The 22227-nt window shown below is 46.5% G+C and overlaps 6 protein-coding genes across 6 annotated transcripts; 2 read left to right on the forward strand and 4 right to left on the reverse strand.

Moving 5' to 3' along the window:
- Positions 1-1795: 1795 nt before the first annotated feature.
- On the reverse strand, positions 1796-3637 carry BHQ10_004066 (uncharacterized protein; the record flags this gene model as incomplete). The annotated part of the gene is made up of 5 exons (XM_040876392.1): positions 1796-2429; positions 2492-2837; positions 2915-3273; positions 3336-3404; positions 3459-3637. 5 exons carry the CDS (start codon positions 3635-3637, stop codon positions 1796-1798), a joined length of 1587 nt encoding a protein of 528 aa, XP_040732570.1.
- Positions 3638-4523: 886 nt separating this feature from the next.
- On the reverse strand, positions 4524-5991 carry BHQ10_004067 (uncharacterized protein; the record flags this gene model as incomplete). Its single annotated transcript, XM_040876393.1, has 3 exons — positions 4524-5230; positions 5276-5333; positions 5389-5991. 3 exons carry the CDS (start codon positions 5989-5991, stop codon positions 4524-4526), a joined length of 1368 nt encoding a protein of 455 aa, XP_040732571.1.
- Positions 5992-6596: 605 nt separating this feature from the next.
- BHQ10_004068 (uncharacterized protein) lies at positions 6597-7131 on the forward strand (the record flags this gene model as incomplete). The annotated part of the gene is made up of 3 exons (XM_040876394.1): positions 6597-6691; positions 6749-6858; positions 6965-7131. 3 exons carry the CDS (start codon positions 6597-6599, stop codon positions 7129-7131), a joined length of 372 nt encoding a protein of 123 aa, XP_040732572.1.
- A 377-nt stretch (positions 7132-7508) lies between these two features.
- On the reverse strand, positions 7509-9303 carry BHQ10_004069 (uncharacterized protein; the record flags this gene model as incomplete). Its single annotated transcript, XM_040876395.1, has 2 exons — positions 7509-7642; positions 7743-9303. The coding sequence occupies 2 exons, from the start codon at positions 9301-9303 to the stop codon at positions 7509-7511; spliced, it is 1695 nt and encodes a 564-aa protein (XP_040732573.1).
- Positions 9304-10320: 1017 nt separating this feature from the next.
- On the reverse strand, positions 10321-11941 carry BHQ10_004070 (uncharacterized protein; the record flags this gene model as incomplete). The annotated part of the gene is made up of 3 exons (XM_040876397.1): positions 10321-11277; positions 11333-11753; positions 11814-11941. The coding sequence occupies 3 exons, from the start codon at positions 11939-11941 to the stop codon at positions 10321-10323; spliced, it is 1506 nt and encodes a 501-aa protein (XP_040732574.1).
- A 551-nt stretch (positions 11942-12492) lies between these two features.
- Positions 12493-22051, forward strand: BHQ10_004071 (uncharacterized protein; the record flags this gene model as incomplete). Its single annotated transcript, XM_040876398.1, has 9 exons — positions 12493-12514; positions 12575-13122; positions 13218-13933; positions 17171-18172; positions 18231-18260; positions 18319-18504; positions 20499-20578; positions 20661-21151; positions 21218-22051. The coding sequence occupies 9 exons, from the start codon at positions 12493-12495 to the stop codon at positions 22049-22051; spliced, it is 3909 nt and encodes a 1302-aa protein (XP_040732575.1).
- Positions 22052-22227: the final 176 nt, after the last annotated feature.

Below are 22227 nucleotides of genomic sequence, written 5' to 3' on the forward strand. Positions count from 1 at the left end.
TTTCCAATATCTTGTTATCAGACGATTCAATTGATCCGTGGGCGATGTCATTGACTGCCCTACCCAGATTTTGGAAGCCTGTACTATAGCAAAGACAATTAGACAGGAAATTAGGTAGCGACTAGCGTTACAGGGAAGCCACTGTCTTATACCGGGAGCATTAAGTATTATCACAAGCATAGACTATAGTACCCGGGAAAGATGGATTGGAGGACACTTTCTCCCTCTAGTCTGCAATCGACCCACGTGCATACGTCGTATCTGAGTTCGGTTTGCAACATAAATTGAAGGTCTCAGAAGTGACGGTGTGGGCAATATGTGGAGTTGTTCGTTGTCTTGCACTAGAGGTACTAGGTGGAATCTAGTAGTCTACGACAAACAGCCACTGAAAGATCGGCGAAATTGGTTGAAGACCTTATGCAAGTGTGAATATAGTTATGTGATTTATCAACTTAGGTGACAGGTCGACCATGTGGGAATGACTCGCGTCCATTATGGTTACCACGTAGGGCTTTGAAGAACAAAGAAAGCAATCGGATGATGGTATGACGGACGGGAAATTAAATTGGGTCAAAAATCTCATGATCACGACTCTGTAACTCACGCAACAGATGGTGGACAATTGGATCCAACAATTCGTCAGGGTTATAAAACGCCATGATATATGGCAATTAATTTACCAAGTCTGTGTGTTTTTTGTGGACACCGTAACACTTTGCCCGCCCCACCAATTTCTCCTCTTTTCAATAAATGATAAGCTATGCTTGCTATCTCCTGTAATCGTCCGTGTTTCCGGGAAAATCATATCATCCCCAGTGTCCCGAAAACTATCAAAGCGCATGATACTTCGTGCTACCGAGCTGAGATCAGAATGATCCGGGTCAATAGATCGCCCTAGACATGATTCAGAATCAGAACAACACAACTTGAAACCCTGTAAAAATATCTCTTATGACCACCGTTGTATAGTATGATCTGGTGTCCAATCCATCGGGAAAGAAAAAGAAAAGGGTGAAGAAACAAGGAGTTAAAAGCAGCGAAAGCTGACGAAAAAACGGGCAGTTGGTAAAGCATACTATTGGACAAATTCTGATGGTTGATAAATCCCTGGCTCAAGTAGCCAATAATGTCTGATACCAAATCAGTTTGTTAGGTTAAGGGCTAGAACACTGCAGACAGTTTGCTGGCAGTTGTAGCACATACAAAGTGCCTAAGGTTTCGGTAAAGTTACATGCATGATCCGTAGAGCTCCGAATGATTTGTTGGACTTGGTTATGTGCTGTGTTGTACAATGCAGGATATTAGCTCAATAATACCAGGTCAGACCAGAAAAAGGTAAGTTTGTGCATCGGGTTATAGCTGAGGGTGATATCATCTGTATTCTGTGAGAATCAGGCTAGTGGTAGTTTTAGTATTTTCACAATAATAGTTCGAGATATTATGCCAAGATTTAAAAATATATATTATCTCATTCCTCAGCAGAAACTTCCCTGTTGATTTTGAGTAGCATTGAGATTGTGAGATGTTAATTAAATAAACTCAACTATAAGATGCGCACGGTAGATTCGGCCTACAGAAACTATAATTTGGACCAGAAGATTCATTTTTAACGTAACTTACAATGCTATGCTCGTTACTTAAGACCTACTTCCGTAGTCTGGAAGATCTTAAACCAAATGTATATGATGAATTGGTATGGTATAGACTGTTTCAAAAATAACGAAAACAGAATAAAAAGAAATTCAAAATTTCGTACATCCTAGACTGAACCCCAAATTGCAACAAAAATCAGGGCTTATCCATCGACATGGACGTTATGCTGTCTTGTTCTGGCCGCCAAAACTTCAACGTTCAGTCCCCGGAACGTCTTCTTGCCGACGAAGAAATAAAGAAAACATGCAATCAGGACAGCGCCCAAACCCACAGCAAAGTTATAGTTCATTGTAGAAGCAGTCCACTGACGATCCATTGGAAAGCATTCCATAACCACAATGTAAAGCTGTGAGATCACCGCGAAGCTGTGGACAGGGATACTCCATCGTCCCAAATTGAACGGGCCGGGGACCCATCGATTACCCGCAAAAACCCGGAAGAATATGGGAATGATGAACGTGAACAATCCAGCGACGACGGAAAGAGAGTAAATGATAGATTTGGCTTCGGTGGACAGCGCAAATAGCAGCACAAGGAAGGTACCGGCTGCTAACAGGGCAATGGAGTAGATAGGGGCATTTATCCGTGGATGAACATAAGCGAAATGTTCACTGTATGGAAGGCCACCGTCACGGGCGAAAGCAGCGATCTGGCTGGCATAGGTGAGTAAAGTGCCACTGCCCCCGACAAATCCGACTGGCGTGACCACCAAAAAGTAGGCGGCGGACAAAGTTTTACCCCAATGGGAGATCACTAGATCGTAAAGAGGATATCCACTACCGAGAATTGCAACGAGATTAGCATCATACTTTTGAGGGTCTAAGAACGGATTTCTTACGAAGGATCCAATGCGGCTACTTCAATGTCGGTAATGCAGAACGCGCTGATCAGACAGACTGCTAGGCCAGCTACCGCTGTCGTCGTAAATGTCAAAATAATAGACTTGGGTATCTCCGTGCTTGCCCGATGTGTCTCCTCAGCCATGTACACTGGAATCATCCAGGCCGAGTTTACCCACATCGCACAAAACCAAGAGTAAGGGACTGCGACTGCGAGGCCCCAGTCACTGAAGTTCGACAATTCGCCAAAAACCTGTTTGCCCGAGGCAAACGGTTGATTCTGGAGAGCATGTGTGATCGGCAATCCGAGCAGAAATAGAACAGTCTGAACGAGTATGATAACGGCTGATTATGGATATTAAACATTCACCGGTTAGTGGATAATAGAGGGAGAGGCCATGGATGGCAAACGGAGGACGTACCCATGCTCACATAGATAATGGATATTTTCTCGAGCTTCAATGTCATCAAGGCGGCCCATAATACAACGACACCCATTGACAGTCCCATTAGCTGCGGGTTTGTCCAAAGGAGGGTAGGCAGTGCAACATTCACAGAGTACGAGAAGGAGGTGGCTACTGCATAAGCAAAGCTCGCTGTGCCGGTAAATATGGACAGCAGATTCACCCATCCTGTGATGTAGGAAATACAGTGAGACAATTGTGGAGGTGCAAGTGCTCCGGCCCACCAGTAAAACGATCCATTGACAGGCATCGATGATGCCAATTCGCTGATTGCGAGAACCTCAGCAAACATGATAACGTTAGGAATAATCCATCCCCTGTTACCAGGTTAGAATTTCGATAGATGCATTTGGTGCAAAGAATTGAGACGGTCTCGCACCATGACAGACCCCAATAGCCAGCAAATGTGATTTGATAAAATCCCGTAATTAAAATCGCACTCAGCGGTCTATTTTCTCAATAAGCTGTTGAGTCAACAACATAGCACTGCAGCGTCACCCACGATGTCAAGGCAATTACCATGCACATATTTCCCGCGGACCGGAGAACTCTGCGGTAAACTTGGACATAGCCGAGTTCCAGCATCGTATTATCTTCGATATAGTCACTACCCATCTTGACCACATTCTCCTGAGCGGACACAATTTTGGGGGTTTTCGGGAGCTCTTGGACTGAATCCATTCTTGTGGGAAAAGGTGAGGTAAGATACGGCTATACTACGCAAAGGATTGCAAAATATAGTGTATGGTTTCAGCCAAAAGAAATGTTCGTCCCTCTGGAGGAGACTGTTGAATACTTCTTCAGAAGTATGCATTCGAAAGTTTGCGACGAGCTCGAGGCATCTCTTCATATACGACATCCGAGAGCATCCACAGTCAGATACTCTTGATCAATGCGTTTTTGCACAGCGATAAGCTCAGAAAGGCAAAGTCATACGCTTCATAATTGCCGAGTCTCTATCCCCGCATCGTGTGTGGAGAATATGGGTTTCCGGAAGTTCTGTAATCATCAATTGGCACACTACTAAAGAACTCTTATCTGACAGACACCGAGAGAATTCGCCGACGGCATATTTGTTGTAGTTGCGGTTAGATATTTTCCAGCTGTACCGGATGATCCGCTAGAAATGAATTCGGGCCTTAGCCTGCAGGTACCTGTTCCTATCGAAATCCTTGCCCCTAATTTTCGTATTATGATTTTCGTATTAGTGGGCATTAATTCCAAAGGGCTCCTTTTATTGATGATAACTAGCGAAATTGATCTTGACTACCCAGCGTTTTCATGCAACAAGGCTGTAAAAGAATTAGCTGTGCTTGTTCATAGCAGCTGCAAGGCACAATGTTACTACATCACGCTTCTTAATACATCCCAGTACTTTACACGTGGAGATTGAACTCCGGTTTCTAGATTATCATGTGCTCGAATAGGCTGGCTTTTCAGCCTTTTGACTAACTGCAGTCCCTTCTACCGTTCAAAAACATCCTGATTGTCTGTTATTATCTTTTGCAGCCAATGCAGCTAAGCTAGCAATCGAGGATGGGTGATAGTCTGAGTTATTTTTTTCCTTTCATATATTTCGCCGATACGACATTGGAAACCAAGCAGGAGGCGTCCAGGTCGTAATGCCATCAAGCTCTGCCAGAATGGCTTCATGTATCACAACTGAACATGCAAAGCAACGTCCCATTCCTTCGCCGTTGTGTCCAACCGAAACAAACTCTCCACGACGCTCAGGATTCGGGCGACCGACGATACTCGCGCCAGTGGCGGTGAATCCCTGGACGCCAGTCCAATCATATACAATGTCCTTTTCTACCGTGAGGTCTTTGAAGCTATGAGGAAATACTTCTTCTAAAAACGATAGCATCTCCATGCGGATCGGATCGTTATCTGGAATCGTAGTCGTGTCGTTGTAGTCCCCCATTTTTTCTGCTGTAGCTAATCCATATAGATAGGGGCCGTTGTTGGGCCTCTGCAGAATCCAATGCCAGAAGTCGGCATAGCCGAATCCCCCTTCTAGCTGTACTGCTGTTCGAGGGAGGTTGGGTGAAATCCCGATCATATGTGCTCTGCAGCCGATAACTCCGTTCTTGCCAGCCATCGACGGTAGAACATGAGACACATAACCGTTCGTCGCATGAAAGACGATCTTCGTCTTAACTTGCCCCTTACTTGTCGTTAGAGTGAACTTATGGTCACTTGCGTCACAGTCAAAGTCGACCTTCGAGACAGGAGTATAAGGATGGAGGGAGAAGTCATTCATTCGCTCGAGAGCTGTTTGCAGAAGCAGTGAAACAAACTTTCTCGGGTATATCGTACCGGAATTTTCGAGGTATGCTCCACCGAACTGTGTTTTGCTGGGGCTAATCGCAAGATGCTAGTTGGGTGGACGTCAGCTACTGTCTGAATTAGTTTGTTGACTTTATCTTTACCTTTGAAACCCACTCTGCGTCCACCACATGACCTTCGGTCTTTAATCCTATCTCTTTCGCGTAAGCGAGATCATCAACAAATTTCTGTCGTTCGTTTCCATCCTTGAAAACAACTAGAGTGCCTTTAATGCTCAAGTCAACTTCTTCAACCGCGTCCAATTTCTTCACTGTGTCAATCATCATCTCACGATTAATCCTCGTAAGCTGTCGCTGTCGCACCGCATCCTCAACTCCGAAAATCTTGGACATCTCAATCATGTTGTAGGCCTCTGGCCGTCCAATATGGCCACCGTTCCGTCCCGTGGCACCAGTACAGATACCCCGAGCCTCAAACATCGCAATTTTGAGACCCGGCCGTGATTCGGACAGTGCATACGCAACGGACGCACCACTGATCCCAGAGCCGATAATTGCCACGTCAACCTCTGATTGGATTGGAGCTTTAATCCATTGATCTTCAAAGGGTATTGGAAATTCGCGAATCCAGTAGCTCCTCGAAGCGTGAGGAGATTCAGGAAACGCGGCTGGGCTGGGAGCTGTCTGACCACTTGTCGAGGCAGTAATGAAGTCTTCCGCCCAGTGATCTTGCGTAGCATACGCCATGTTGGCAACGTATGAGTATATCTTGCTGATATCAGCCCCAATGCACAAAGTTTTCGAAAAAGGTCGCCGTGCAGGTGGTCTCACAGTTAGACTTGAAATAAATTATACAGCTACTTGAGAAACTTGAGATTTATGCATCTGGTAGAATTCAATAATAGAGTTCGACCTCTTTGTGGAGTTGCCTCCTCAGAAAGCTTCCCAGCGGGCCGACGGCACTCCAAGCTAATCTTCCTGATGAGTGAATTTTTGCCGCCGGTGCTTTATCTAATGTTCATTATCTTCGTCAACTACCAGTGGGACGGCCAATTACCCAACTTCTGCTTATTACGGTCTCAAGCCTAATGGTTCCTTCAGAGATATCCGCTTCATCATATTGTGCCAGTCACAGATCATAGCAATACTATCGGTAATTAGATCTCAATGTTATTCCGAACTTGAGTACTTTCTCCTTGTGCCAAAGAGGGGTAGTTTAAATAGAGCGGGTCTGCCTCCTTTTTACCTAGGCAATTGCCCCAGTGAGAAAAGCACCTGTGGTTTTGATATCCCGTGGAGCCCTGTTTCAGGAAAGAATAACCTCGACTTGACAGCGTAATCTATTAGCACAAATGCCACCCAACATCGTGGTGGTCAATGGTGCTGATGCTATCGTCCCGAAGATTCAAGAAGGCCCTGGTACTTTTACAGATCTAGTTGGGTCATCGTAAGTTTGAACGTGATATGTAGAGACCAAGCACTAAACCAACCAAATTTGCAACAGTGAATCCGCTGAGCACCCTATTGTCGCTGGTATTTGGCATGTCTCCGATTTGGATGAGACCACTCCAGGCTGGAAGGCAGATTGGGATGAGGTCAAGTACATTCTCTCGGGTACGTCGGATTGCCTATTCTGATCGGTTACAATCCTCGTTTTGAGGCCATGCGAATAATGGATATGGCATGCGTTTCATTGGCTGATGGTATTCTTTTTACTCAGGCGAATTAGTCATTAAGAACGAGTGCAATGGGGAAATAAGTACGTTGACCGCAGGAAGCTTACTTTGGATCCCAGCTGGATCTCAGATGTCTATTATCCGATCCAAGCGAGTCCGTGTGCTTTACGTTGAGCAGGCTCGACGAGAAGCCGAGTTTGGAAGTGGCTAATATTGAAGGGCAAGCATACGTGGTGAACTAAAGTATCACTCTACTTTCTTTGCCTAGAAAAAGCGCGTTTGTCCTGAATCTCACGTACCTAGGTACAAGGGAACTTTCCAAATTCTTTCAATGTTTGCCCTATTTGTCTTCACAGATTCATCTAGGCCCTTTATTTTATTAAGTTGTCTCCGTAGACGCCTTTGTTATTCTAATCTTAATGCTCTCTCTATACTAACTCACCTTCAATCCACTAGCTAGGCTAAATGTAAACGTCAATCCCCTTATATATCTTGCTCGTACGTTGGGCTGTTACTGGGCCGCGAGTACGGCGCGCTACAAATTAACATTGAAAGTAACAAGGGGCTTGCAAAGTCCGACTTTTGAGATTATGCCATATAAAATTCTCCTCTGCCTAGCGCATTGTCTATTGTTCTGAGTAGACCCAAAACCTTCTCCTCTTCATGCCGGCGTCCGAGGACCTGTAGGCAAACGGGGGCATCTTTGTAGTATTCAGGACTGTCTGCATATAGAAACAAAAATAAGTATCAGTCCACCGTAACCGTTTATGTAAGAAAAAAGATGAAAAATAAAAAGATTTGACAACTTGAAGAGGAACCCACATTTATTCCAGTTACGCTGATCATGATCTGACATTGGCTCAAATGGTCCCTGCGGTTTCGGATCAAGCAATGGATCAACTTTTGTCACTGGGATAGTCGCACAAGTCCACTCCAGAATGTTGGAAATGGCTTCATACGTGAAGTATTCCATTGTTCCATGTGGTGAAGCAACTGTTCCACCCGAAGGTAAAATGATCGCGTCAACAGGCATACCCGTCCCGGTCTGTGACGCTGTCGCCTGCCATATGTCGAGATATTTTTGCCGAAGCTGTTTGATTTTAATGATAACGTTATTAAATTGCAATATCGAGAGCCTTTTTGCAGGATTGGGAGCTTCGACTTCTTGAATTAAAGGCTCGTTAAAAGTACCGAGCATTTTCACAATCTCCTCGCCCCCAGTCGCCGAGAAAATTGACCAGGCAGCATCCATAAGTTCTCTTCCATCCCAAGGCACAATATCAAGAACTTCGTGCCCTGCACGTAGCAGAGCGCTCTTCAATTCTTGCATCCCGCGCAGAATAGGAGGATTCGGATAGACGACTGAATCATGTGGCATAAACGCGAAGCACAAAGGGTGTTTTTGACCTCGTCCTGCTTGGTACTCTTCTTCTCTCCAGGGCATCTTGATACAGGTATAGTCCCACTCCCAAGGTTTGAGCCCCAACAACGTTCGAGCGTAGACTTCGAGCCCATCTATACTTCGGGCAATGGGCCCGGCCACTCCGCGGATGATTAAATCCCCCGATGAATTTTCTGCTGAGTGGCTTGGGAAACGATCAGGAGAAGGGCAAAGGCCATAAATACCATTGAAATTTGCTGGTGTCCGGATGGACCCTGCAATATCTGTTCCTATTCCTAACGGACTACCGCCGAGGGAAATAAGAGATCCTTCGCCGCCGCTCGATCCGCCGGCAGACAGTAACGTGTTAAAAGGCGTTGAGGTGCGTCCAAATATGAAATTATTGCACTCTCCTGACATCAGCGTTTGGGGCACATTAGTTTTGCAGTAGAATACGGCCCCGGCATCTTGAAGCTTCGTCACGAGTCTGTCTTCTACCGCGGGAATGTAGCCAATATTTGCTACGACGCCCACCGTCGTTTCCTGTCCGGCTATTTGCATCACATCTTTGAGGCTCATTGGTAGTCCATGTAGCGGCCCAACTCGTTTTCCTGTCTCCTTCAAGACTCTGTCGAGATCCTGGGCCCGCTCTATGGCACGGTCGAAGAAAACCTCTGTGAGAGGGTTTGTTAGATGGTGGGCAATGGTGGCGCGTGCAATGAAGGCCCGTATTACTGACTCAGCGGTCCAGTATCCAGAGGCTAAATTCTCCAATATCTGGCTCGTGGAGCTTTCAGTGATGTGGAATTGCTCTTCGGTGAGAAGTCCACTGCAGCGAGGAATGTCGCGAACGTACGTTTTACCTGGAGGTAAAGCAGGCACAGGGCCTGGCTGCCAATACGATACGTACTGATCACGTTGAGCGCGTTTCTGAGTGGCAAGCTGCTTCCAGGACTTTGTGGTGCCGTTTTCAAAACTCTCGGGGGATTTAGTGGAAGGCATGATGGAAAGTGTACTGCCACGGAAGGGGATAGGTTGAGGATGCAAAAGACCAGAGACAGCTCCCAGGAGCGGGATGAACAGTAGATGGTCCAGGAACAGTAGAAAGAATAATAAAGAAGTAGAGCCTGCCGTCTAAACCTGAACTTTTTTTTTTCTTTTCTCTTAGGTCAGCGTTGTCACCCGTCCGCGGCCTCGAAAGTTTAGAGAGAGTTTCGTGGTGAGGCGAAATCCACCGTCGGAGAATTTTTTCTATTATGCCAAGGATATTCAGGATTATATCAATCTTGCAAATACACACCCTTGGGCCGATGATTGCAGTATTTCCTAATTGGGTGGTTGTTTACTGTAATATCGTGAAGTCCTGTGCTAAAAGTGTGCCGCTGGTCATCTGAGTGTAGAACAGCCCCTTGACGGTGTTAGTCTTTCCAGGTTGGTGTCGAAACACACAGTCACGTTTTAGGGACTCCTTTAGAACTTATTCATGACTTGGGAGCGAACTGAAGCATATACTGACCAAACACTCATCAAACACGACTTTAGATAATGGTGTATACATTCGTTGAAATAATCTAAACATCTATTCTACCGAAAATATCATGCAAGACGGTCGAAGCTGAAATTTACTGCAAGAAAGATACCAATGAAGGAATGATATCAAGATTGATGGTGGCACTCTTTTTGTGATCATTCGGAGTCCTTGGCCATAGAGGAACAAATAGTTAGAATGAATTTCAACAAGAGGCAGCGACCTAAATAGATACTTTGTAGTAAATACAACTTGTCGTTTCCAGGCGATAAATTTGTTTCATATCACAAAGGATCTTTTTCGACCATGATACCCAAGCATAATCGTGGCCGTCTCGCATATGTGGCCATCAGGCGAGATTATTACTTTTCGCAAAACTACCATTTCCACTTGGAATACTTATCTAGATGCCTCGTCTCCAATTGAGTCTGAGCTGAATTTCTCGATAAAGTACGGAGCGGCTTGAAACAACGTGCAATCTATTGCGACCACTAAAGGTTGATACCTAAGTTTACATGGACGGCCTTGACTTTGGTGTACGCAGCCAACCCAGCCTCTCCTAGCTCTTTTCCAATTCCACTTTGTTTGTAACCACCAAACGGGGTCCGGATATCGCTGTCATTGCTACTGTTAATCCAAACAGTACCAGCTTCAATTTTCCGGGCAACCCGGTGAGCTTTTGTGATATTTTGGGTGAATACAGCTCCTCCCAAACCATAGATTGTGTCGTTCGCCATTTCCAAAGCCTCTGCTTCCGTCACAAACGAAGTGATTACTAGAACCGGACCAAAGATTTCTTCCCTGTAGATTTTCATGTCATTGGTTACTTCAGTGAAGACCGTAGGTTTTATGTAAAAGCCTTTGCCAGTACTACCGGTATACGCTTCTCCACCTATCTGAACTACTGCTCCTTCTGCTCTTCCGGACTCAATGTAGGACAGAATGCGATGATATTGAGAATGGTCGACTTGTGGTCCATGAGTAGTCTCCGCACTGAAAGGGTCTCCAATACGTGTCTCCCGATCGATTAGCTGTAGAATTGCATGCAGGAAGCGATCCAAGATAGTATGCTGGACGATGACCCGACTTGTAGCAGTGCAGATCTGGCCCTGGTTACTCATTATAGCCAGGTGTGCCCATTTAGCTGCCTGGTCCAAATCAGCATCATCAAAGACTATCAACGGAGATTTGCCCCCAGTCTCGAGAGTGATGCTCTTCAGCGTTCCTGCTGCCAACTTCATTATTTCTCGGCCGGTCGCTGTACTCCCTGTAAATGCAATTTTATCGACGTCTGGGTGTTGCGCAAGAGCCGCMCCAGCCACTCGTCCGTAGCCATTGACGATATTCACGACACCAGGAGGGAACCCAGCTCTCCTCACCAGATCTGCAAGGTACAGGATACTTAGTGGAGTCTGTTCAGCAGGTTTCAAAATAACAGTGTTGCCGCACTATGACTGCAGTCAGAAATTTTGCTCAAAGAAGACGACTTGTTAATGAGCTTACCGCGAGTGCTGGTCCCAGTTTCCAAGCTGCCATACCCAGGGGATAGTTCCAGGGAATTATTTGACCACAGACGCCCACGGGCTCATGGATCGTATATACTAGCTTCTCGGGTGAGCCTGGAATGACCTGCCCATGCATCTTGTCTGCGAAGCCAGCGTAATATTCCAGACACCCGATTACCTCCATCATGTCCTCTTCAAGAGCAACGGAATATGGCTTTCCATTGTCCCAGGACTCTAGAGTGGCTAGATCCTCCCGGTTTTCTCTTACTAGACGTGCAAGCTCGTAGATGAGATGACCACGGTCGGTGGGATCCAAGGCAGCCCAAGTAGGGTCTTGCAAAGCTGCCCTGGCCGCGGCGACCGTTTTGTTCATATCTTCCGCCGAAGCAGCTTGTACACTGGCGATGATAGATTCGTCACTAGAAAGTCATGTCAGCCGTGACCGTTGCTCATCGCTCTATCGACCGTGAAAAACCAACGCAGGACAAATGCTTGTAATCAGCTCTTTCTTTTCACTATAGACGAATTCATTGTTGATGAATAAACCCGTCGAGAGCTCAATTCGGCGGCCGTTGGGAGCCGTGAGATGCACCTTTAGGCTGGACATGCTGAGATCTGTTTGGCTAACCTGAGGCCAGAGACCAGAGGCATCAATCTTGAATTCTTCGAAGTTTTATAAGTCTTACATGACTGGTAATGTAGGCCTTAAAGTGCTTGGTAATGCGGTTTCTCATTTCGCTTTTCATCAGTCACATTTCCCCGCCGGGGAATAAATATACTGCTGCTCATTAGCGATACCGGTATCGGCCCCGACCTGAGATTCGCGGGTGCGTGACTGATGTTCTTGCACGGGCTTTTTCCCTCTCCCAGTCGCACTGTATCGTTGAAGCTAATCCAAACTTTGTGCGCGCCACATAATATATATGAAGGATAACTAGGTGCCTAGGAAAGATTAGTGATAAATCAATTGGTGGTATGAAAGCGGTGAAAGTCCGCTGGCTCTAAATAAGTAACTCCTTGCACGACAAGAATTCATAACTCGTGCAACTCACTGCCTATATTTGACCATCTGGAGACGTCGAGTACTCGGAAGTCACCGAATAGAACTGATCCGTGGATTGAGAACTTACTGCAGGGCGCTGGATTGATCGTTTGGCGATGTTGCGCAACAAGTCGCAAGGTGATACAGCCCTCAACTTGCACGAGAAGGCAAGGTAACTGATAAGGTGCGCTCAAGTAGAAAGATTAATTGCCCATTTGATACGTATCGATCCGGGCCTGCCTCGCCCGCTGCCTACTGAATCCTACTGGCAGAAGGATCCCCATGAATTAGCCGAGCACCAAACCCACACTCTCCCGCACACCGTGGACATCGTTGTCATTGGGTCTGGCGTTACTGGGGCGGCCGTCTCGAAGACACTTCTTGAAAGAGACAAGACCGTCAGCGTCTTGGTTCTCGAGGCCCGACAACTCTGCTCCGGGGCGACTGGCCGAAACGGTGGCCAGCTTGCAACCAATGCTGGCGAAAGCTATGCTTCGCTGGCGACTACTTTTGGCCAGCAGAGTGCGGGTAACATTGTGAGATTCACTCTCAGAAATCTTGCAAAGATGCGACAACTAGTGGAGCAGTATGACGCAGAGTACTGCCACTTGCAGGACACAACTAAGGTGCGCACGTTCCTAGATAGGGAATTATTCGAGGACGTTAGAGCCAGCATCCGTATGCTAGAAGCCGACCACCCCGATCTCAGCGGTATTTACCAAGTCGTCTCAGGCGATCAACTGAGTGTAAGATACAGATTTCCTGCCCAATAGACGAGCCCATTGTATGGTCGAGTACCCGGGCAAGAAGAGTCAAAAAACTAACTTTATTACACGAATAGGGTTATGGAATCTATGAAGGAGTCGGCGCTCTCTTGCACAAAGCAGGATCAGTGTGGCCTTACCGGTTCATTACCAAAGTCTTTGAAGACCTTCTGCAGAGGTATTCGCCGAGATTCTCTCTCGAAACAAACACCACCGTCACTACAATCACCCATGAGGAGCATCAATCCCATCCTTATATTATCCAGACGCCACGGGGAACACTCCGCTGCGCAAAAGTCATTCACTGCACGAATGGGCACGCAGCGCATCTTCTTCCGGGTCTCGGAGGACGTGTTTTTCCTGTGTGTGGCTCTATGACCGTTCAAAACTTGGGGTCTCAGGTGCCGAACCAAGGAAGCTCTTATTCTTGGGCTTTTCATAGCATTCCGAAAGAGGATCCTGAAACAGGAACTATCTCGGACGGTTTGATGTACCTCATCCAGAACGCTAACTCAGGTTTGTTCTTCTTCGGCGGTGACAATGCCAAATGGGAAGAAATGCTTCATGCCGACGATACAAAGATTGCGAAAAGCTCTTTAACCAGTCTTCAGCGCAGCTTGCGAACCTTTTGCACAAATTCGTTATCCACCCACATCCCCGAAGATCAGCTGGTGGCTGGCTGGAGTGGCATTATGGGATTCTCGTCCGATGGACTTCCTCTCGTTGGTCAGGTGCCACATTCACTATCGAATCGTGCTGGAGTAAATGAATGGGCAGCCATTGCATTTAATGGGTATGGAATGGCTAATTGCTGGCTTGCGGCTGAGGCACTTGTTTGCTTGATGCTAGGCGAGCCTAGGCCACACTGGCTTCCGGAACCCTACATGATAACAGCAGAACGTATTGAGAGATCTTTATCAGTCGAAAAATCTGTTGAACTACTGTTGGGATGCGCCCTGGAAGATACAGGATCTAAGTTATGATACTCGATGGGTGAGCAGGGAGAGCTACAGTCGTTCCGGAACCTTCGCGAGTGCGAGAGCTCAAAGAATAATGTGTGCATTGTCAAGAAGAAGAAACCTTCTGTTCACATCAGTTCAGACACTAATGGAACACTGGCTCGTTTAGTTATGGAATTGAGCAAGTAGCGTTAGAAAGGAAGACTTTGCTTTCGAGACTGTCCGTCATGTAGCACCACCGGTTCACCCTGGTGATTATGTGTGTAAGAATCTACTATTCCGAGCCTTTTGTACAGCACACCGCTATCAGGTTTTGACTCTGCCATTTAAGAGTTTTTGCCGCCTTAGCTTTAATCTGAGCCTGTACTTGTGTCAGGCATGTTTAAATTAGAGTGCACCTATTTCGAGTTTCATCTTTGATTGATACACTGTCATATTTCAGCATTGCGATGGTAAACTTTTGCGGGAGGTGAGGCAGTCGTCGCCGCTAGAGGGATATAACAGCGAAATTGGAGATGACATGAAGCCTGCCATGTGAAGACTTAAGGTACCTTTACGGAAAACACGCGCGGCATTTACTTAACGTGTTAAGGCTCGCTGGATTCTATATCTGACAGAAATGTAGTACCTGAGACTTGACATACCGTTGGCCTGTTATCCTTGTAAAATGAAAGAATTCTCCTCATTCCTCTATACACCGCAATAAGACAATCAGTAAAAGATGAATTCGTAAAATGACACGGATTAAATTGATCCAAGGTTCTCTTATTCAACAATTGTGTAATCTTAATTACACACTCACGCTCGAATTCTATAATAGTGGTATAACAAGATTCATCTCCCTGGCCACAAGCTCGAGACTCACACATGTTTCTTGCACATTTTGCGGTGGCTCATGAACTGTCGCATGCAGCCGCTTCGCGTCCCATACCCTTTCGATAGCTTTGATTACTATTTGAACGTGGTCTAGAGAGAAAATGTTCAAAAGACAATGAAGGAGCTTCATGACTTGAGCATCACGTGTTTCGTCCAACCCACATTCACAAGCCACTGTTACTAATGGCCAAAGCAGAGCATTTGCTACAGAGATCCCCTGTTGTTCTGCCATCACTATGATTGTCTCGATGTTCAGCAGCGTCTTGTTGATATACATCTCTTTTCTAGCCTCCTTTTCATCGGGAAATGGCTTTAAAAGGTTGGCATAAAAGCCGCTTCCTCTCCATAGGTAGATATATGTTGCCAAACGGATCGTTTCCCATGCAGTATGTAGCGCAAATATCAGCAGTGGATTCGTCCCGGGGGCCATTGAAGGATAAGTCCATTTGGATATAGATGCTTCTAGCTCGTCAGCAGCATTATGCAGCAAGCCGTCCTGGGCTTTACCAGTCAAAGTTGTTAGCACAAGAGACTCTGGTTTAATATAGAAAGTAAAAAGCTTTACATATATGTATTTTTGGGGGGAGCAACAACACCCTTACCTGACGATGGGGATATAGAATTAGTCTGGGGGACTGCCATAAGTTGTAAATCATTGAAAGCTTGATTCTGCGTGTACTCTGAGATGTGGGCAATCACAGTGATAAGCGATTCAGGATATCCCGTGATGGTCTCTAACGCTGTGAAAGCATCCGTAGAATCTCGCGCCGGAGATTGAGTCATCCATGAGAGCCACAGATTTTGGCCGAGCTGCTTTCTGCCCACCGAGAATGCAGAAACGTCGAGGCTCGCACAGGATCCAATGAGGAACGCTCCGACTGCTGACTGCCTTAATGCATTGTGGTCGGCTAAGCGTAACATGCTGAGCATCCCCCTGACATGCTGGACCCACGAGCCATCGCACCAAGGCCTTGTGAACAGACAGAGAAGGTAAGATGAGGCAAGGAGTTGTTTGGTTCTCTCAGTATGGGACAGGTCCGAGCTTAGATGAGCGATTTCCGAGCCCAGTTCCAGCAATGTGGATTGATAATGGCTAAAATCGCGGAGTGAGCGTTTCGAAGATCGGACGGAGAGCGCTAAAAGACCGTGGAAAACTGAGGGCGAGGCGAGAGCGAGTGGGAGGAGCAGATTCAACAAAGCATTATTCGATCCGTCGATTGCCGTGAGTGTGAGCCTGCAACGCCGAACCACTTGCAGCGTTGTGATATTAGTGCAAGGCCGTCACTCGACTTTAAGCCAACGCTTGTGCTACTTACGGCGACGTAGATTCTGATAGTCCTCTCCCGGGAGTGATAGACCTGGTGCTGAAATGGGAGGGTTCAGTAACTTGCCTGCCATATTGCCGACAAGCAAAGCTAGAGCTTGGAGGGTGGTGGATGAATAGGTAAGAATTCCCCGGCGGGACAATTCATGATTCGGCCGGGCGGCTTGATTAAGTACTAGTAGCGGGGCCTATATCGACCTTAAAAATAAACTTCGTATTTTACGAATTTTACATTTTTCCACATTCTACACGACGTACGTTTATTGGATAAGTGAATGGATCTACTAAAATCCTACCTAATTCCACCACTTTTATTGCTGTATCGAAGCTTCCATAGAGACCCAAGTAGAGGTTCGTATACAGGCTTCAATACAGGCTTATATATGGGCTCGAGTATGGGCTCGGATGTGGGGTCGGATGCGGGGTCGGATGTGGGCTTAGAAACCCTAGAACATGCGCGCCAAGGCCTGAGTCGGCGACAGGTTAGGATAAGAGTGAAAATACTCCAGCGGATAACAAAGCAAATCATTAACACTAATGCTACTGCTACTACTGTGGTAACTTAGTGTCCTCATCGATCAGTAGGTTAATTCCTTCCATTATTGTCCGCCTGATCAACGCTCAGGATAATTCTGGTTTAGAAAGGGTTGCCGAACACTAGGTCACTCATCTAGTGCCGGTAATGTAATTCTCGCCTCCAAAGACCGAGGTGGATTCTCAGGGTGATTTATGATGCCACGTCTGCGGGCTTGTGATCGGTGCTGGAAGCTGGTGGGTCTTCCTCAAGAAGTCCATTGATTGCGTATCTAGCTTACGGTCTCTGCTAGAAGTCGCAATGCGATGGAGAACAACCTTGTTCTCGTTGCTCAAGGCTTGGGCTCGAATGCGCTAATGACCGGCCGATGCGTCGGAGAGGAAGACCAAAAAGACACACGCTGCTTGAAGACCAAGCTGCCGGCTTCCCCACGACACAAGATCCCCTCGCGCAGGCAATCACTTCTCCCGAGACCGGGGATAATTTTACCAGTCATACCGGACGCTATGATAGCGAAGATTTGAGAGTGTCGCCGGCAGATTCGCCGATCAACGAGGGAGAGGTCATATCCGAGCAAGCTGTAGCAAACCCGATCGAGGACCAGAGCTCTGGAGAATTGGAACAACAAGAACAACAAGAACAACGGCAGCATCAACAACACCAACCACAACACCATCGGGATAGGCAATTGTCACTTGGTCAGAATATTTCCGAAGATGACCACTTTGCATCTGTACTTGGTGAGTTCAACGCCAGGACGAGTTTCCCTCCCTTCGCCGACTCTTTTCAAATCGATCGCACGGGACTGAACTCTTCCCGCAATGCAGGACACTCTATACCCGATAGTCTTGACCACCTGGGCCTTGATCCATGCTTTGTATCGCAATTACTTCAGCCACGCTTTTTATCATCCGCTGACCTGGGCGTGCTGGAGATCCTGCGAGACTTGGATCCACATTTCGACGTATCATTAAGTGAGAATGGCGTGGATTTTTCAATATATCCCCCATGTCTTCGGTACATGCTGCTCGCCATCACCGTAGAGCAAGATGAAAGATACTTGTCGGCTGCATTTCATCGGAATAAGGAGCTTATTGTAGACACCCTACGCATCGAATCGATGCGGTACATTCCGATGCTGACCTGGAAATCCCGGAATCTAGATCTATGTCAGGCGAGTACGTTAGCTCTGGCGAGTTTCACCTGGGCCTTGAAGCGAGGTCTGGTGGAGATTGCAGCTCGGTGGAACTCATTAGCTCAAATCATTGTGGACTCCTTGAGCGAGAAAGACGAGCTGCAACCCTATCAGAATGATCCTCCTGGTGGTCGCAATTCACAGTAAGTAATCACTGCGGCTTTCGCACCTACATCTGATATCCTAAATTGTTCCATGCAGTACTGGCGAGTTCCTTCAGATACAAAAGAGGTAAGCTCTCACTACATACAGTATAATGTGGTTTGGACCCAGGCTCAATTGAAAGCAGCGTTTTAGGCCTGCTTCATTATGTTGACCACCCAAATTCGAACCGCGAGCAACTCTCACTGTACCATCAAATCTTCCAACTTGGTAATATTGACCTCATTGGAGGAGCAACTCCGACTGAAAGCGATATTCTACCTGCAGACTCGGCAGAGATCAACGTCAACTGTTACCTAGTGCTGTTMAAGCCGTTAGCTGAGTTAAATTTGCCTTATACCCTAACAAAGACGTGCAAATGGTCTAATTTGATTATTGTTCTCACATAAAGATTCTTGCGAAGAGCCATACAGTCTCATTTGGACTCTAATGAAATGAGCCTAGTGCGGTCTTCTTTAGAAGACTTTTATCTCAACCTCCCTGCAGACTTTCTGCACTTTGATTCTGTGCAAAAGGCCTACCAGGCAGAAGCCATGATATGGATTCATGGCATTTTTATATTGTCATGTAAGCGCACTGGCCAAAATTATAAAACTGCAACCGTCCTTTGCTGATCCTTCGCAGATGTTCCCAGGGATTTTCTCGATCTACTACTGAATGATTCATGGATGTGTCGACCCTCGTTCTATTCAGCATATGAGCACGCATTGCTTTTGGTGGATGTAAGAGCCTTCAACCCTCTCCCCCTTCTTACACTTCTCCTCTCCTTTTACACCAAGACGGAAATAATGGAGGAGACAAGTGACTTAGAGATTACTTACAGGTCATTCCGACGATTACGAGACTTGACCCCACGGTTCAATCCATCTCACCAGCGACTGTGTTCTTCATCTTGTCCTCATCAGTGATACTTGCTATAGCTTTGTGGCAGTTTCACGTACCCTTAGATGGAACACTTGCTACAGCGATAATAGATCCACCCCAACTATTAGTCAGCAGTATAGACAGCCAAGGGCGTATTCTTGAAGCTCTTTGCGGTGAGTCCAGCAGATTTGATATCGATGTGATCCGCGCAGTCTGTACAGTTCTTCAGAACGTGAGTCGGAACATGGATGAAGAGTGCGTAGACTCCTTGCGCTCGGCTCTCGGAATTATTGCCCACTACAGGTGGTGTCAAGGAGGAGCCGGAATAAGAGCACTGACAGATGGGGTGGTTCAAAGACGATGGTACAGTGACCTGGATGATTGGCATGCATACATGCAGCTCAGGTCAGTGGCTGGAGCAAGCAACATAGAAGAGAGAAAGCTTGCGATTCGAAGTCTTTCACGGCGGGATATACGCAGTTGTCAAGATGGGTATTTTGACCTGAGTATCAGATATCTATAATAAAGTACACGAATGGAGTTGCTGACCATGCGCAAATGAATCGCCTTTCTTGACATCTTGACACCCTGCATATTACGCATGTCGATTTTCAGCTACGCAGGAACCCTTTGAGCTCGAGCTGACAAGTATAAGGTACCATGTCATCAAAGTATTATTATTGACTTGCATATGTGACCTTTGATATGAGGAAGTATTCTGGTATTGAGGCGGACTTCCTTTCTTTACATGGATACATAGCTCAGGCTACTCAGTCTGAGAGGCAGTGATAATCCTGTTCCACGCGACAAATACACTAGGTGACAACAACAACGTAGTAAGTCACCTGTGACACAGGAACTATACCCTAACGCCACTTAAAAACTAGGAAAGTTAAAAAGCGGCCATCTCATATTATTAGTTGTAAGGAGGCGTATCTAGGTTCTGTTCTCGCCGATAATGACCAGGTTGGAAGTTATAACGACGAATCTGGAAAATCCTCCATGCCCCCTCTCTTCAACCAAAAAAAAAGATCATACCCCACGATGCTAATGACTCGTAATTAGTATGAAAACGCTCCGGCGTGACTATAAAGTAAATGGGCCGGCGGCTTAATTGAGCCAAAAAGACACAGGCCAAGGTCTACCTGCACCCCGACAAGATAAAGGTCAGCACCAACATTCTTTTTAACTGATTTTCAAAATCTACTTCAACAACACAGATAGTCCCTCGGTAACGATTATATCTACAAGTCGTCCACGATATACCGTCGGCCATCATTCATCTCCTCATTCCGACTTTGTTCAGGACGCACACAACATTCCCACAGCGGTCAGGTACCGAGCAGAAGAGCAAATATCGGGTATATTTGATTCAGTGTAAGCCTGAATATGATTCAAGGTAAACCTTCGTTGGACTGCGATAACCTGATACGGTTTTGGTAGGCTCATTTCGTCGTCGCAAATGATGCCGGGGGTAGAAAACGGCACGAGTGTTATGGAGGCAAAATCGGCTGATGTAAAATGTACAATCTCAGGCTCCAAATGCGTCCTACTTGAAAATTACTGTAAATTTCTCGCTAATTTTGGGATATTTGGGTCGTTTAGCCGAGTCCACGATCACAGCACTCGCTTCGCCCGAGGGAAGCTGGTTAGGAAAGCTAGAAGATGTGTATAATCGTGTCCTACAGGAATATGTCTCCAACAATCCCAAATCACGGAGCCGATTCGAAGCCGCCTTGGAAGTGATGCCAGGGGGTAATACTCGGTCAGTTTTGCATTTTGACCCGTTCCCCATCGCCTTTGCCTCTGGGAAGAGCGCGCATGTCACGTCTGTTGATGGACAAGAGTATCTGGATTGTGTGTCTGAATATTCCGCCGCCTTTTTCGGCCACTCCCACCCAGTGATATTGAAGGCTATTGAAGACGCATTGAAAGAAGGCATCAACCTTGGCGGCCCTGGGGAGAACGAAGTCAAGCTGGCGAGGATAATCAAAGATCGCTTTCCTAGCATTGATAAGCTGAGATTCTGCAACTCGGGTTCCGAAGCAAATACTATGGCCCTCTCGCTCGCTAATAATATAACCAAGAAACGAAAGGTTTGTAAAATCCGGCTATAAATCATGTGTGGAACGTTACTTACAAAACTTGATTCTAAAAAACAGATTCTAGCCTTCGAAAATGGATATCATGGAGGGTTTATTGGCTTTAGCGACAAGTCTCTGCCAACAAACATTCCTCATGACTTTGTTCTCGGCCGCTTCAACGACATAGAATACACAAGGTTACTGATGGACCATGATTTGGCGGCCATCATTGTCGAACCAATGCAGGGAGCGGGTGGGATGAACCTTGGGACGGTAGATTTTCTTCAGTTCCTCCGGGACTCCGCGACAAAGTACGGCGCTTTACTGATCTTCGACGAAGTCGTCACCTCTCGACTACACATCAATGGGCTTCAGGGCCATTTCGGTATTACGCCTGATATAACCACATTGGGTAAGTATCTCGGCGGTGGTCCATCATTCGGGGCCTTTGGCGGACGTAATGATATCATGGCTCTGCTAGACCCTCGTGTTCAGTCAGGATTGGCTCATTCCGGGACGTATAACAATAATATTTTGTCGATGGCTGCAGGAGTTGCTGCTGCAGGTATCGTCACCCCGACCCGGATTGAGAAAGCGAACAGTCTTGGAGACAAGCTCCGGAACGGCCTCAACTCTCTTGTCAAGCAGTATAAGATTCAAATGATACGTGCCACGGGGTTCGGCAGTATGGTTGGAATAAAGTTCGAGGGTCCAGCACAAGACAAGCTACGTGATGCGTTGTTCTTTCACATGCTGCGTCATTCCATCTATCTCGGCCGTCGGGGATTCATCTCACTCAATCTTGTTCATGAAGAGAAAGATATCGATTTGGTCCTCAATGCTTTCGCTGCTTTTATGGGCGAGGTGTTCATCCATTACCGATGGATTGATCAAGAAGGCTTTGAGTCTTAGCAACACAAAGGGTTTTTCGAGTAAGCTAATATTTGCCTATGCTGTCAAACAATCAGTGGGCCGCGGTGGCAACAATATCTTTTGAAATCAACCACCCGTTACCCATGTACTCGAACCCGTTACTCCCAAAAAAGCCCATAAAAAGCTTGCAGATTGCTGTTCATGTTCAGTATCAG

This window comes from Talaromyces amestolkiae (assembly GCF_001896365.1).
Source record: "Talaromyces amestolkiae strain CIB chromosome Unknown scaffold6.1, whole genome shotgun sequence".
Classification (NCBI taxonomy): Eukaryota; Fungi; Ascomycota; class Eurotiomycetes; order Eurotiales; family Trichocomaceae; genus Talaromyces; species Talaromyces amestolkiae.